We start from the raw sequence: 15786 nt of genomic DNA, 5'->3' as shown, positions 1-15786 counted from the left end.
GAATTTCTTCCCTTCCCTTAACCTGCTCCTCTTCTAGTTTTCCTCATATCAAGAAGCAACAGCCTTCATCTACTTAGAGCCCAAGTGCCAAACCAAGAAGTTATCTTTGATTTCTTTTTCCCTCACTTCCCCTCTCTAATCCATTCCCAGCTGTATTGGCTTCCTATCCAAATATATCCTGAATCTATCCATCTCGCTTCATGGGTACCTATTTATAGTCCATCCCACCTTTATCCTTTCACCTGGGTGGTTGCAGTGGCTCCCTAGTTGTTATACCCCCAAATTGATAGCTCCCTTTTGAGGCACAGAGCCTTTCTCTACTCTGTAGCTTGTGTGATCTTTCCAAAATGAAAATCATCTGATTGTCATTCTACCCTCAAACCCACCTCCCATTCTTGTTCAAAACCCTCCAGTGACTCCGTCTCACGATAAAGATAAAACTACTTAAACAACTTGCTCTTTTTCCAGCCTCACCTTGTACTGGGTTATTAACCACCCAACCCTTGCTATCTTTTCTGTCTGCCATGTTCCTTCCCCAGTTGGGATTTTTGCATAAATCATCCCTCTCTGTAAGTTTATGTCTGATTGTCCTGGCGATCTCAGCTCACTGAAACTTTTCTCTGGAAAAGCCAACCCTCCCTAATTAGGTAGAAAAACTTGTACAAGCCCTTGTAGAGCTTATATGTCTTTTTCATAGCACTTATATTTGCAATTTACACTTACTGTGCGATTCTTTGATAAACTCCCTGAAATAAGGGGTTTTTGTTTATTTTCTTTACCAATATGTTCTCAGTGTCTGTCATTATGCCTGGCATATAGTTAACTCTCAAGACATATTGAATGATAGCTTACTTTTAAGTTCTCAGCTTTGGAGTTTGAAGAATATATTGATTTACCCTTTCTGAAAAAATATGACTATATTTGTTCTAGGTCAGTCTTTGTTCTCTTTTTTTCCCTGTGGCTTTCCCAAGACCACTGAGGTTCACAGTCTGATCTCCAAAGTCTTAAAGCTTTTCAGATATGAAATGTACCTAGGCCAATGGTCGTGAATTCATTTGAAGTCCATAGGTATTCTTCAGTGGTTTTGGCTTTCAGTTCCTTCTCTTTCTTTTTTTTTTTTTTCCATCTGGGAAAGAGAGTGTGTTTTGTCGGTTTGGTTGGTGAGGGGTTTTTGGTTGGTTTGTTTTTAATTTTGGGGGGGATTGTTTTCCAGTTGCTCAGTCATGTCTGACACTGCAACCCCATGGAGTGCAGCACACCAGGCTCCCCTGTCCTTCACTGTCTCTCCCAGTTTGCTTGAATTTATGTCCATTGGGTCAGTGATGCTATCTAACCAAATTGTCCTCTGCTGCCCCCTTTTCCTTTTGCCCTCAGTCTTTGCCAGCATCAGGATCTTTTCCAATGAGTCTGCTCTTCGAATCAAGTGGCCAAAGTATTGGAGCTTCAGCTTCAGCATCAGTCCTTCCAATGAATATTCAGAGTTGATTTCCTTTAGGATTGACTGGTTTGATCTTACAGTCCAAGGGACTCTCAAGAGGCTGCTGCTGCTGCTGCTAAGTCGCTTCAGTCGTGTCCGACTCTGTGCAACCCCATAGACGGCAGCCCACCAGGCTCCGCCGTCCCTGGGATTCTCCAGGCAAGAACACTGGAATGGGTTGCCATTTCCTTCTCCAATGCGTGAAAGTGAAAAGTGAAAGTGAAGTCGATCAGTCGTGTATCCACTCCAGTACTCTTCTCGACCCCATGGACTGCAGCCTACCAGGCTCCTCTGCCCATGGGATTATCCAGGCAAGAGTACTGGAGTGGGTTGCCATTGCCTTCTCCACAAGAGGCTTCTCCAGCACTGCAATTCCAAAGCATCAGTTCTTCAGTGTTCAGACATTTTTATGGTCCAACTTTCACATCCGTACATGACTACAGTAAAACCATAGCTTTGGCTTATATGGTGCTTTGTCAACCAAGTGATGTCTCTGCTTTTTAAAACACTGTCTAGGTTTGTCATAGCTTTCCTTCCAAGGAGCAAGTGTCTTAATTTCATGGCTGCAGTCACCATCCACAGTGCTTTTGGAGCTCAAGAAAATAAAATCTGTCACTGTTACCACTTTTTCCCCTTCTCTTTGTCATGAAGTGATGGGACCAGATGCCATGATCTTAGTTTTTTGAATGTTGAGTTTTAAGCCAGCTTTTTCACTCTCCTCTTTTACCTTCATCAAGAGTCTCTTTAGTTCCTCTTTGCTTTCTGCCATTAGAGTGGTATCATCTGCATATCTGAAGTTGTTGATATTTCTCCTGGCAGTCTTGATTCCAACTTGTGATTCATCTAGTCTGGCATTTCGCATGATTGTAGTAGTAGAGGACAATAACAGACCACATTTTCTGATCCACATCAACACAGTAAAATGGTTCTCAACTTCTGTAAGTTTGTTCTAAATTCAGTTGTTTAAAGTTTAGAGATCAGAACAAGTTACCCCATAAAAACCATGTTAAAATTGATACATTTTCATGCAAGGGCTTTCAAAACCTTTTAAACCAATAGTGTTTCTTAAACAGTACAATGTTAGTGTGAACTCTGAATTTCTCTGATCCCAGTTTAGTTCTTTTTTAAAAATCTGAACCTTGAGGTCCTCAGATTCTCAGGAAGGGCTGGGAGTTTAACAGGTTTGGCAGTACTAGGAGAAATATCAGGTAACTGGGTAAGAGATACATTGACTTGGCACTGGATTCCCTGACTTGTGGAAAGACCCTAAGGGTAAAGGGGAGGTAAGATACATGTTTCACAATTAGAAATTTTTATTCTATTAAACCGTGTGTATATTGCTCATGATAGTCAAATATCAGTTTGATTTAATTATGAGAACTGAATTACAGAGAATGGATTGATAGATTACTCTTCACTATTGGAGGAATAAAGCAAAATGAAGATCTTATTAATTGTGTCAGATGGTCCTATTTAGGAAGAAAACTAAGTAGGAGTGCATTATCTCTTCACCTATAGTCAATATGGAGAATTCTCTGTAAGAGAGTAGGATGCTTTTTCATAAGGGTGTGCTTTCCACGGAAAGGATTTCTTTCCATACATGGATCACGAGTTTCAAATTTCAAACCATTTGAACTCTCTTATTATAGCAGAAGTTTTGTTGTGTACCACATCCATTCCTGTCCAATTTCAGTGACAAAATGATTCTCTCATTTGTATGTATAAAAACAATGCCAGAAATGAAAACAAAACTCATGATTCATCTGATTTTGTGCTTTCTTTCAGAAGAAGAAAAGACCCATTGAGATGAAGATTATAATTTCAGCAACAAAGGAAACATTTAAGGCTCAAGCAGCCCTTAAATCAATACTAGTAATATATGAAATAAATTATAAGCCTTATATTTCTCTCAGTTTTTGTAGGTACATACTTGCCAATGCAGAGACAAGATTGCTTAATTTTAGGTGTATTTCTTAGTTCAAGATGGGGGTTTAGTCACTTAGTTGTGTCCGACTTTTCGACCCCATGGATTGTATCCTGCCAGGCTTCTCTGCCCATGGGATTTCCCAGGCAAGAATACTGGAGTGGGTTGCCAGTTCCTTCTCCAGGGGATCTTCTCAACACAGGAATTGAACCCGGGTCTCTTGCCTTGCAGGCAAGTTCTTTACCAACTGAGCTAAAGACAAATACACTTTAAAAATCATTCTGTTATTTACAAAGTTAATAGTAATGAAAAGCTCAAACAATTTTTGAGAGATTTTTACAATCTTTTTATTGGAAGGGACCTTAGAGGACATCTAATTTAGTACATGACTCTTGTACATGACTCTTTTCTAGCATGGCAAGGCTAAACTGCTTCCAGTGGCCTCTTCCTGCTCCCTGCAGGTCCCCTGCCAGTCTTCTGTGCTTTGGATTACAGAGCTTCTCTGTTTCTTGAATTTATCAAGCTCTCTAAGACTCTGTGACTTCCCTGGTGGCTCAGACAGTAAAGCGTCTGCTTACAATGCCGGAGACCTGGGTTCGATTCCTGGGTCAGGAAGATCCCCCGGAGAAGGAAATGGCAACCCACTCCAGTATTCTCGCCTGGGAAATCCCATGGACAGAGGAGCCTGGCGGGCTACGTCTGTGGAGAAGCAAAGAGTCAGGCATAACTGAGTGACTTCACATCACTTCAGGACTCTGTATTGCCTTGAATGCTCTTCTCACATCCCTGTTCCCATGACTTGCTTCTTGACATTAAGCAGATTTCATTGAAATTTCACCTCCCCATATAGGCCTTTCCCAGACTACCTTATCTACCTGCCCACCCCCCTGCCCCTTTCAGTCTCCAAAACTCTCTACCATATGACTGTTTTCTTTCCTTCATAATAATTGTCACTATCTGTAATGATCAAATTTGTTTGTTTATTGTCTGTCTTCCTCATTGTCTCCATGGGAGCAGGGGCTGTGTTTGTCTCCTGAAGCATCTGGTGGGCTGGCCCAGTGTAGGTGTCTGACAGATATTTATAGAATGAATAACCATCAATGGTTCATCATTGTCCAAATCACTACTGTACTGGTATGTCTGCTTTTTACCACTTTACTACCACTGATCTTAGTTATTCCCCCTGAAATAACCCAAATCACCTGCTTGATTCCCTCTTTTTCAAAGAGTTTTCACACATTGGGATGCCAGTCATCTCTCATTGAGGCGTATCTTGTCCAGTTTCCTCACCAGCTCCTCATCTGGCATGATTTTGGAGTGTGGTCATCATCCAGATTATCTGTCACTGGGAGTTTTTGGTTTTGCTGTTGATACCCAACACTAGACACATGGGATTATATGGAGTCTGGAGAGAGATAGTTCAATTAAACTTTTTTTTTGATTGATGTAATATTGAAATGCTCTATCTTTGATAAAAATTATCTTTTGCCTCCATATAAATGCCATGAAACTATTTATGTATGATGTCATTATCAGAATTATTTTTGACTTGTTAAAACCTTGTTTTATTGTGAAATACAACACAGAAGTAGGTAAAACAAATTTACACTCTAATGTATATTTAGCTATCACTCAAGTCAAGAAATAGAATATTACCAGTTTCCCAGAAAGCCCTCTTATGTTATCAATCTCAACTCCTCCCTGGAGCTAATTAATATCCTCATTTTTAAAAGAAACACTTCCTTGATTACTTATTCTTTTAATAGATTTACCACTTATATATGCATATCTAGCCAATATAGTTTGTAATTCAGCTTTACCTGTTATAAAAACTATGTATAAAGGAAATCAAGATTGCTCTGAGAAATATCAAAAACCTCAGATATGGAGATGATGCCACTCTAATGGCAGAAAGCAAGGAAGAACTAAAGAGCCTCTTGATACAGGTGAAAGAGAAGAGTGAAAAAGCTGGCTTAAAACTCAACATTCAAAAATCTAAGATCATGGCATCCGGTCCCATCACTTCATGGTAAATAGAAGGGGAAAAGTAGAAGAAATGACAGATTTTATTTACTTGGGCTCCAAAATCACTGGGGACAGTGACTGCTGCCATGAAATGAGAAGACACTTGCTCCTTGGAAGGAAAGCTATGACAAACCTAGACAGTGTATTAAAAAAGCAGACAGATCACTTTGACGACAGAGGTCCATATAGTTAAAGCTATGGTTTTTCTGTAGTCATGTACAGATGTAAGAGCTGGCCCATAAGAAAGGCTGAGTGCCGAAGAGTTGATGCTTTTGAACTTTAGTGTTAGAGAAGACTCTTGAGAGGCCTTTGCACTGCAAGGAGTCAAACCAGTCCATCCTAAAGGAAATCAACCATGAATAGTCACTGGAAGGACTGATGCTAAAGCTGAAGCTCCAATCCTTTGGCCACCTGATGTGAAGAGCCCACTCACTGGAAAAGACCCTGATGCTGGGAAAGATTGAGGGCAAAAGGAGAAGGGGGTGGCAGAGGATGAGATGGTTAGATAGCATAACCAACTCAATGGACATGAATTTGAGGAAACTAAGAGATAGTGAAGGACAGGGGAGCCTGGTGTGCTGCAGTCCACGGGGTTGCAAAGAGTTGGACAGACTGAGTGACTTAACAGCAACAACACTACAAGCTTAGTTGTTTAAAACAGCACCCATATATTACCTCACAGTTCTGTAGATCAGAAGACTGGTATGGTATGGCTGGGTTCTCTGCTTAAGGTAATACTGATATAAAGCTAGAGTTTAGTGTGTTGACTGGGGCTGAGTTCTCATTCATCCTTGATTAGTTACAAAGTTCGGAGAAGCCAATGGCACCCCACTCCAGTACTCTTGCCTGGAGAATCCCATGGACAGAGGAGCCTGGTAGCTGTAGTCCATGGGGTCGCTAAGAGTCAGACACGACTGAGCTACTTCACTTTCACTTTTCACTTTCATGCATTGGAGAAGGAAGTGGCAACCCACTCCAGTGTTCTTGCTTGGAGAATCCCAGGGACGGGGAGCCTGGTGGGCTGCCGTCTATGGGGTCGCACAGAGTCAGACACGACTGAAGCGACTTAGCTGTAGCAGCAGCAGTAGCAGTTACAAAGTTGATTTCTGAGATCCAGCTCTTTTTGATCTATTTTTGTGTGTTTTCTATTTCATGAACTTCTGCTCTTATTTCTTTCTTTGTATTTTCTTTGGATTTATTTTACTGTTCCTTAAAAAAAACAACCTCTTGAGATTGATTCTTAGTTTATTTTTTTATATTTTGTGATATATGCATTTATAAGGCTTTTGATTACCTCCCTAAGCATTGTTTTAATTTCTCATGAATTTGTATTTTTATTTTTAAATGTTTATTATGATTTCTTCTTTGACATGAATTATTTTAAGAATGTTATTTATTGATTTCTAAACATATGAATGAAAAGTGAAAGTGTTAGTCACTCCATCGTATCTGACTCTGAAACTTTACCCGCTGCAGCCCGCCAGGCTCCTCTATCCATGGTCTTCTCCTGGCAAGAATACTGGAGTGGGTAGCCATTACCTTCTCCAGGGGATTTTCTGGACTCAGGGATTGAATCTGGGTCTCCTGCATTGCAGGTGGATTCTTTACTGTCTGAGCAAACATATGAATATTTCTTAATTATTTCTTTTGTGACTAATTTGTTGCATACTTGCGTTGTGGAGAGAGAACATCCTCGGACTAAATCCTTGTAATTTGCTTTGAATTGCATTTCAGCCTAGCACATTATCAGTTTTTATAAATGTTCTGTGTATGCTTGGGGGAAGAAAGATATTCTACAGTTCTTTTAATTTGTTTAAGTTTTAAAAATAAAAGTATTATGTATACTTTTTATGCTGTCTGTGTTGAGTTCCCATGGTAGTATTCTGTTTTCCAGTTCTGGAATTCTAATTTCTTTCCCCAGTTTGTTCTTCTACCTTGTAGACCTCCCAGTTCTGTCAAAATGTTCAACCCTTGGGTTTTTATTCATTCAACTCTATAGTTGTCTCATAATCTAAGTCTGATAATCCTGATATTATAAATTTTTCTGGGGCATTTTCTGTTTTGGTCATTTCTGTTCTTATTAATGTTATGTGTATCTTGTTATCTTTGATTATGTATTGCATGAGCTAAACAAGAAATTATCTGTAGCAATATTATGATGGCTGTGTTCTTGTTACCCTCCTGCCAGCTGCCCCCACACCCTGCACCTACCACCTGCTGCTTCCCCTTTCAACCAGACAACTGTTGGCACTAACCATCTGAATGTGGGACCACCTCAATCCAAGGGACACTTAGAGGGTTATTTAGGTCACTCACGTGACATAAAGCTATCATTCAGGTTTGTTCTGGGACTGATTTCTTTCTGGTTTCCTTTATCCTAAGAGTATAGCTCTTGGGGTTTCAGCTTCAAGTGAATGATGCTTATCGTACTTTCTTATTTTGAAACACTTTTACCTTTGACCTTCTTGCCCCTGGATTATGAGTTTCAAGAGCAAGCCTGTTTTTCTCCCTATTTTTCTGAATCTTCCTTCAAGTGTCTGTGAGCTAAAATTGTTTTGGGTGATTTGGATTACCTCGCTGAGTTCTATTCCTTTGCCTTGATATCAGCCAGGTAATTCTTCATAACCTTCAGTCTTGGGGATTTTTACGCTGTTCTTTAGAAATATTCCCTCCAGCATTTGTATTTGTTCTCAAAGGGACATTTCATCCAAGTTATTTAGTTACTTGAAGCTAAAGTGTCTGAGTTTTTAAGGCCTTGAAAAATTAATCAGTATTATTCATATAAAATTGTAGTTAAATCCAATTTGGCTTTAAGTTTTTCCCTCAATTTGAATTCAGTTCAGTTCAGTCGCTCAGTCGTGTCCGACTCTTTTGTTACCCCATGGACTGCAGCATGCCAGGCTTCCCTGTCCATCACCAACTCCTGGAGCTTACTCAAACTCATGTCCATCGAGTCGGTGATGCCACTCAACCATCTCATCCTCTGTGGTCCCCTTCTCCTCCCGCCTTCAGTCTTTTCCAGCATCAGAGTCTTTTCCATTCAGTTAGTTCTTTACATCAGGTGGCCAAAACATTGGGATTTAAGCTTCAGCATCAGGCCTTCCAGTGAATATTCAGGACTAATTTCCCTTAGAATGGACTGGTTGGATTTCCTTGCAGTCCAAGGGACTCTCAAGAGTCTTCTCCAACACCACAGTTCAAAAGCATCAATTCTTTGGCGCTCAGCTTTCTTTATAGTCCAACTCTCACATCCATATGTGACTACGGGAAAAACCATAGCTTTGACTAGATGGACCTTTGTTGGTAAAGTAATGTCTCTGCTTTTTAATATGCTGTCTAGGTTGGTCATAGCTTTTCTCCCAAGGAGCAAGTGTCTTTTAATTTCATGGCTGCAGTCACCATCTGCAGTGATTTTGGAGCCCAAGAAAATAAAGTTTCTCACTGTTTGCATTGTTTCTCCATCTATTTGTCATGAAGTGATGGGACTGGATGCCATGATCTTAGTTTTCTGAATGTTGAGTTTTAAGCCAACTTTTTCACTCTTCTCTTTCACTTTCATTAAAAGGCTCGTTAGTTCTTCTTTGCTTTCTGCCATAAGGGTGGTGTCATCTGCATATCTGAGGTTATTGATATTTCTCCCAGCGATCTTGATTCCAGCTTGTCCTTCATCCACTCCAGCATTTTGCATGATATACTCTGTATAGAAGTTAAATAAGCAAGGTGACAATATACAGTCTTGATGTACTCCTTTCCCAATTTGGAACCAGTCTGTCATTCCATGTCCAGTTCTAACTGTTTCTTCTTGACCTGCATACAGATTTCTCAGGAGGCAGGTCAGGTGGTCTGGTATTCCCATCTCTTTAAGAATTTCCCACAGTTTGTTGTGATCCACACAGTCAAAGGCTTTGGCATAGTCAATAAAGCAGAAGTAGATGTTTTTCTGGAACTCTCTTGCTTTTTCTATGATCCAGCAAATATTGCCAATTTGATCTCTGGTTCCTCTGCCTTTTCTAAATCCAGCTTGAACATGTGGATCAGTTTGAATACTGGTAGTTAAAAGACTGTTCTTGACACCTGTGTTATATGTTACTCACACATTTAAATTCTGATTCCCAGGGTTTACATTACTTGATTTGTGTAGAGAATAGATGGGACCAAATGTTCTTTATATATACCACATATAGAACTTTTGTGGGTGCTGAGTCTTCTTAATAGGAATGACTTAATTTTTATCCCTAGTTTCCTTTAAAATGAGCTGTACCATTCTTGACAGAGAGGGGAATATTTATTGTTTCCTGGGTGTTCTTCCAAATCAGCCATAGAAAAGAATGATTCATTCTCAGAAACACTCTGCACATCTTTTACCTGGAAAGTGACTGACTTAGATCTTCATATGTTGGCTCCTTCCTGTTAGTGATATTCCACTTCAAATGTCACCTTTGTAGAGGGGGCTCTTTGAGTAATCGCTCCTTGTTTTCTTGCCTTTTTTCAAAAACGATTTTGGTAAATATTGAATGAAAAGTCAGACAATAAAAAATCTGATCTAAAGTGTTAGAGTGACAAATATTTAGCATTAGGGACCACTGTGACTTTGTTATATATTGAGCTGGAAGGAGGTCAGTGTGACTAGAGTGGAACAATCAAGGGAAAGAAGAGTCAGAGATGACATCAGAGGATAGGAGATTAAGACCTGATGGCTTATGTGGACTTTGACTTTTAATGATATGGGAGGCCACTGGAGGATTTTGAGCAGAGAAGTAACATAGAGGTGAGTGTGGACTATAGGGATATTAAAGTGTGGCCTACTTCCAAGCTCTCATGTCAGTTCCACTGGCTGTTTTGTCTCTCTCTGCCAAGGCCACCCTGTCTTAATTTTTATAGCTCAGTTCTAATTCTAAGTATATTCGGTAGAGAGTATCTTGCCAGATCCTCCTCTCAAGGCTGAGCCTTCTTATTTTTCTTATTTGGAAGAGTGTTGGCTGTACTTGGAATTCTGCGCTTCCATATATATTTTAGAATCAGCTTATGTATATGATGTTTACAAATACAGTTGATATTTGTATACTGAGTTTATATTTAGCCTCCTTGTTAACACTTATAATTCTAATAATTTTTAGATTCCTTTGCATTTTCTATATAAACAATAATATCTGTAAAATCTGGTTTTCTCTTTCCAGTCCTATATAGTTTATTCCTTTATTTTTTGTTTTGTTTTTTTAACTTACTGAGCTGTCTGGGACCCACCAGGATAATGTTTAATAGTAATGTTAATAAGTATTAATAGCAGAATTTCTTTTCATGTTCTTAATTTTTAAAGGGGCTATATCTAAATATTCCACATTTAAGAATGATATTGTAGGTTTTTTCGGATACTTTTATCAAGATATAAACATTTAAAAGGCATTTAATTATGGACATATTTCTCTTTAGACTTACATTCCTACCATTAGTATATAAAACGGCCACTTTTTGTGTCAGTACTTTATATCACATAGGGTACTCAAATTTATTAAGTTTCAGATTTCATAAGCAGCAAAGAAATTTCTTCCTTTTAAACCAATACTTTATGTTGATACAACTGTTCTTCTTATAGATAGTACAGTTTTTTTTTAAACAAAAATTTCAAAATAATTTCAGATTTAAAGTTGTAAAGATCATATAAAGAATTTCCTGTTTCATGGAGTCTTGACCCAGATCCCCCAAATATAAACATTTTATAATATTTACTTTATCATTCTTTCTGTTTCTCTTTCTCTATATCTACATACATATTTTTTTCTGAATTGGTTTAACTTGCAAATTATCTCTAAGAACTTTGATATTCTCCTTTTATTTTTTTCTGTTAAGCTTTTTATTAGACTGTTCTAGAGATTTAGGCTGTGCCTTATTTATTTTATCAAAATTTAATTGACATATAACATTGGTTCCAAGTGTACAACACAATGATTTCATATTTGTATATATTACAAAAGGATCACATAAGTCTGCTTACCGTCCATCACCACACATAGTTATGTATTCTTTCTTGTGAAGAGCATTTAAGATTTACTCTTAGTGTAGTCGCTCAGTCATGTCCGACTCTTTGTGACCCCATGGACTGTAGGCCACCAGGCTCCTCTGTCCATTGGATTTTCCAGACAAGAATACTGGAGTGGGTTGCCATTTCCTTCTCCAGGGGATCTTCCCAACCCAGGAATTGAACCTGGGTTTTCCACATCGCAGGCAGACGCTTTACCCTTTGAGCCACCAGGGAAGCCCAAGATTTACTCTTAGCCACTTTCAAATATGCAGTAGAGTATTATTAACTATAGTCACCATGTTGTACATTGCATCCCTAGGACTTGCTCATTTTATAACCAGAAATGTGTACCTTTGGATCACCACTCATCTTGTCATTTCTTAAGAGGATTGTTTTATGTAACCACCTTACTATTGTCAAAAAAAATTATAATTGATACAATATTATCTAATCTGTGGGCTTCCCTTGTGGCTCAGCTGGTAAAGAATTCGCCTGCAATGTGGGAGACCTGGCTTCGATCCCTGGGTTGGGAAGATCCCCTGGAGAAGGGAAAGGCTACCCATTGCAGTATTCTGGCCTGGAGAATTCCATGGATTACAGTCCATGGGGTCACAAAGAGTCGGACACGACTGAGCGACTTTCACTTCACTATCTAATCTGTAGACTTTTAAATTTTATCATTTACCCTTTATAGCAAAAAATTTTTTTTCTTGTCTAGCATCCAGCCCAAGATCATGCATTATATTTAGTTATCATGACTCTCAGTCTTCTTTTCTAGAACAGTTGCTTAGTCGTTTCTTATGTTTCATGACATAGACATTTTTAAAGAATACAGGCCAGTTACTGAGTAGAATATTCCTCAGTTTGGGCTTGTCTCTTGCTGCCTATGGTTAGATTCATGTTTTACCCTTTTGGAAGAATGTATGCGTATATGTAATTTACATATGCATTTATATCTATCTCTTTATCTCTATATATTAATAACTGACCTTACATGATTAACTCTTAATTCCAAGCTTTCCCAATTTTCATATTTGTAACTTCCTTTTATGAGAATGAGACGAAACCCACATTATCCACAGTATGTTTACTTATTTGCTTAATTATAGAATATACATAAAGAAGTTTCATATCTCTGTAAAAAATAACTGAGTATAATATTTGTTTATATTTCTTTAACTCAAGGAAAGTATGTAGTTAAAATACTGTTTTCAGAAATTGTGTGTGTGTGCTCACTCGCTCAGTAATGTCTGAGTCTGGGACCCCATGGACTGTAGTCCACCAGGAGCCTCTGTCCATGGAATTTTCCTGGCAACAATACTGGAGTGGATTGCCATTTCCTCCTCTAGGGGATCTTCCCAACCCAGGAATCGAACTCACATCTCCTGCTTTGGCAGTGTATTCTTTACCACTAAGCCACTTGGGAATCCCTTTCAAAAGTTGCCTGGGGTTAATTCTTTTCCCTGTCCGGGCTTGTTCAGTGTAGTTATAGTATTCATTTCAAATATAGTTAAGTACATTTTTTTGACTGTGTTTCATTTTGGGTACTTCCCTCCTATTATTATTAGTAGTAGCATATAAAACAACATGGTTTTAAAAGAACTGTACAAAAAGATTGGATAGGTTATTAGAGTACTGAGAAATAAAATTTATGACTTTTAATTGTGTTTGTTCTTTCAGGAAATCATTTAATAATTCACATTAGGACAAATATGTGAAAGTTCCTGCCAACCTGTGAATATTTCTTCCTTCGGACATTTTTTGTTCTACTTACTGTACAACTTTCTTAGAAGTTCTTTTTTGATGCCATGTTCTGTGGCTTGCATCTAAAGAGGAGTTTGTCTTCATGAAGATTCCTAACATTGGTAATGTGATGAATAAATTTGAGATCCTTGGGGTTGTAGGTGAAGGTAAGTTTAACATTCTTTGAGGTTTTGAGCAATGTGCAATTATATCTACCACCAAAAAAGTTATTAATTCAAATTCTATTATGTCAGCTAGGCTTATTTTGACTAACTCAAAATTTATATAAGTTAAATTTTACTTAATGCATGAGAAATAAATGAATAAATGACTTCTATTTGTCTATGAGAATGACAAACCACGTTTTATAAATTCTGAGCCTCATGATTTGGTCATATTTTAACATCTCTGAAATCAGGATGTATGTTACAATCAGTAGCATGTCATGATTTAATTGGCAGAACTTTTTCTTTCCTAGTAGTACAGAAAATAATACTTATAATCAATGACATCATCAATTTGATGAAATATTGTAATTTGTTTTTTTATAAATCTTACTAATTTTTCTTTTTTTTGTAATTTTTGCTCTTAAAGATAACTTTATGGAGATTTTGATAAATGATTCTTTTAACAGTATAAGTTACTATAATTATGATTTCTTTATATCTTTAAAGCAATGTTACAAAAGTATTGGTATTTCAGAATTTTCAAGTATATTTTGAATTTCAAAAGAAGTTTTACAATTACCTATGTCAACAGCATAGTTGTTCTAGATTTTAATATTAAGTTGATAAATCCTTTTCAAATAAGTAGAAACAATTAAAATATTGTGTAATCATTACGTATTTGCTTCAAGGTCTGAAGTTTGAAGACAAAAAAGAATCCTTCTTTCTTCACTTAGCTCCTTTTTGTCTTTTTCATTGGTATTCACTATGTAGATAAAATTCATTCTCAGTGTCTTATTTACTATTAATTTTATAATACCTGATTTATTACTGTTTTTCAAATGTGTTACATAGACTTATGCTGTAAAAATACTCACTGGAGAAGGTCAGCTCCTTGGATGTAACAAAGTTGGAATGTTTCAGATTCTGGGCCTAAGTTTTTCTGTATCATGACCTTTTTCTTAGTATACCTATAGGTGATCCTCTTCTCAGGGATTAGCTTAGATTAACTACAACTACCAGTTGTTATTGTGGTTTTTCAGTTGCTCAGTCATGTCTGACTCTTTGCAACCCTCTGGACTGCAGCACGCCAGGCTTCCCTGTCCTTCACCATCTCCCAGAGTTTGCTCAGACTCATGTCCATTGAGTTGATGATGCCAACCAACCATTGCATCCTCTGTCGTCCCCTTCTCCTCCTGCCCTAAATCTTTCCCATCCTCAGGGTCTACAACTAACTACCAGACTAACATATAAATCAAAATATGTTAGTTTCAAGTTGTAGTCAGAACCATCATTGCTATTTTTTTTCCTTTGTAAACTACCTCAGATGCTTCTTGGCTATGAAATACATATACATTAAGGAAATTAAAAGCTGTTAAGCAAACTCTACATCCCTGCAGCCTAAACAGTGCATTTTCACCCCATAGAAAAACTAACATGGGCAGTTAAGTGAGGATTGGATGACTGCCTGGTGATTGTGGAGTTGAATTGGATGGCTATAATGGCTGGTTTCATCCTAACTGTGATAATAAGATTCATCCATCTCGACCAATTGAAGGATACTTATTCTGGTTCCCCAGTTTCTGTTGCAGACACATTTTCCAATTTCATCTCCCTGAAGTCCTCTTCTCAGACGCAAATGCAGGCTTTGCCTGTCTGTAAATGTCAATCATTTCTACCAACTTCAGTTATTGTATATTACATTTTGATTCTCCTAATTAGATTTTTTCACATTATAACTTTTGCCTCAATTTCCTTGCTGTCAACTCTGTGTTCTGGGTTTAAGGAAATAGTTTATTGGCTGATTAATAGGATAAGTAACCCAAAAGGTAGTGATGTGTCTCATTTGAAATATATCAAATAAAGTGGGAGTGCTTAGCTACAGATGGTCAGAGATCCTTGGACTACTTATGCTGGTGCCATTGAACTTAGTATTTATGGCAAAAATGTAGCAACTCCTACTAGTTATTAATTGGAATGCTGAGGTGAGACCTGTAATATTTTGCGAGTCAGAGAAGACATTCTAGTATCCTAGAAGAGAATTTAATTGTCTCGTAGGAGAGAGAACATATTTGATAGGCTCCATGCTTGAGCCTACCCTTGTGAAACCATTAGCTCTTAAATTTTGAGTTCCCTAGAATCTTTTGAGGTAATTTTAATTTACTCTTAAAGTTATTAGGTCCAAATTGCATCTCTAGAAATTTTTCAACATCTGAAGTAAAATTTTTCTTAAAAAGAGAAACATTAAAAAGTACATGCTTGTTGGGGAAATGAGTTGCTAATAATACTCTTGGTTTATAAAAAGTATATGATAAATATTCATGCTTTCTTTGTATATGGCTCATTCCATTATCACTGCAGAATATTGTCATTTTAGGAATCACTGTTATTCCATATTTTGATAGCCGCTGTAAATATAATAGAACTTTGATTT

General features: G+C 37.7%; 1 protein-coding gene across 3 annotated transcripts in view; it reads left to right on the top strand.

The window, feature by feature from the left end:
* The window catches only part of CDKL5 (cyclin dependent kinase like 5), a 177933-nt gene that overhangs the window by 50634 nt on the left and 111513 nt on the right, over positions 1–15786 (top strand). For all 3 annotated transcript variants that reach the window (XM_061408034.1, XM_061408032.1, XM_061408033.1), the window contains one exon: positions 13126–13355. In XM_061408034.1, the coding sequence (XP_061264018.1) occupies positions 13292–13355 (64 nt within the window). In that variant the 5' untranslated portion in view covers positions 13126–13291. The remainder of the gene's footprint in view (positions 1–13125; positions 13356–15786) is intronic.

This window comes from Bos javanicus, chromosome X (genome assembly GCF_032452875.1).
Source record: "Bos javanicus breed banteng chromosome X, ARS-OSU_banteng_1.0, whole genome shotgun sequence".
Taxonomy (NCBI): domain Eukaryota; kingdom Metazoa; phylum Chordata; class Mammalia; order Artiodactyla; family Bovidae; genus Bos; species Bos javanicus.
This window is presented reverse-complemented; position numbering and strand designations above follow the sequence as displayed.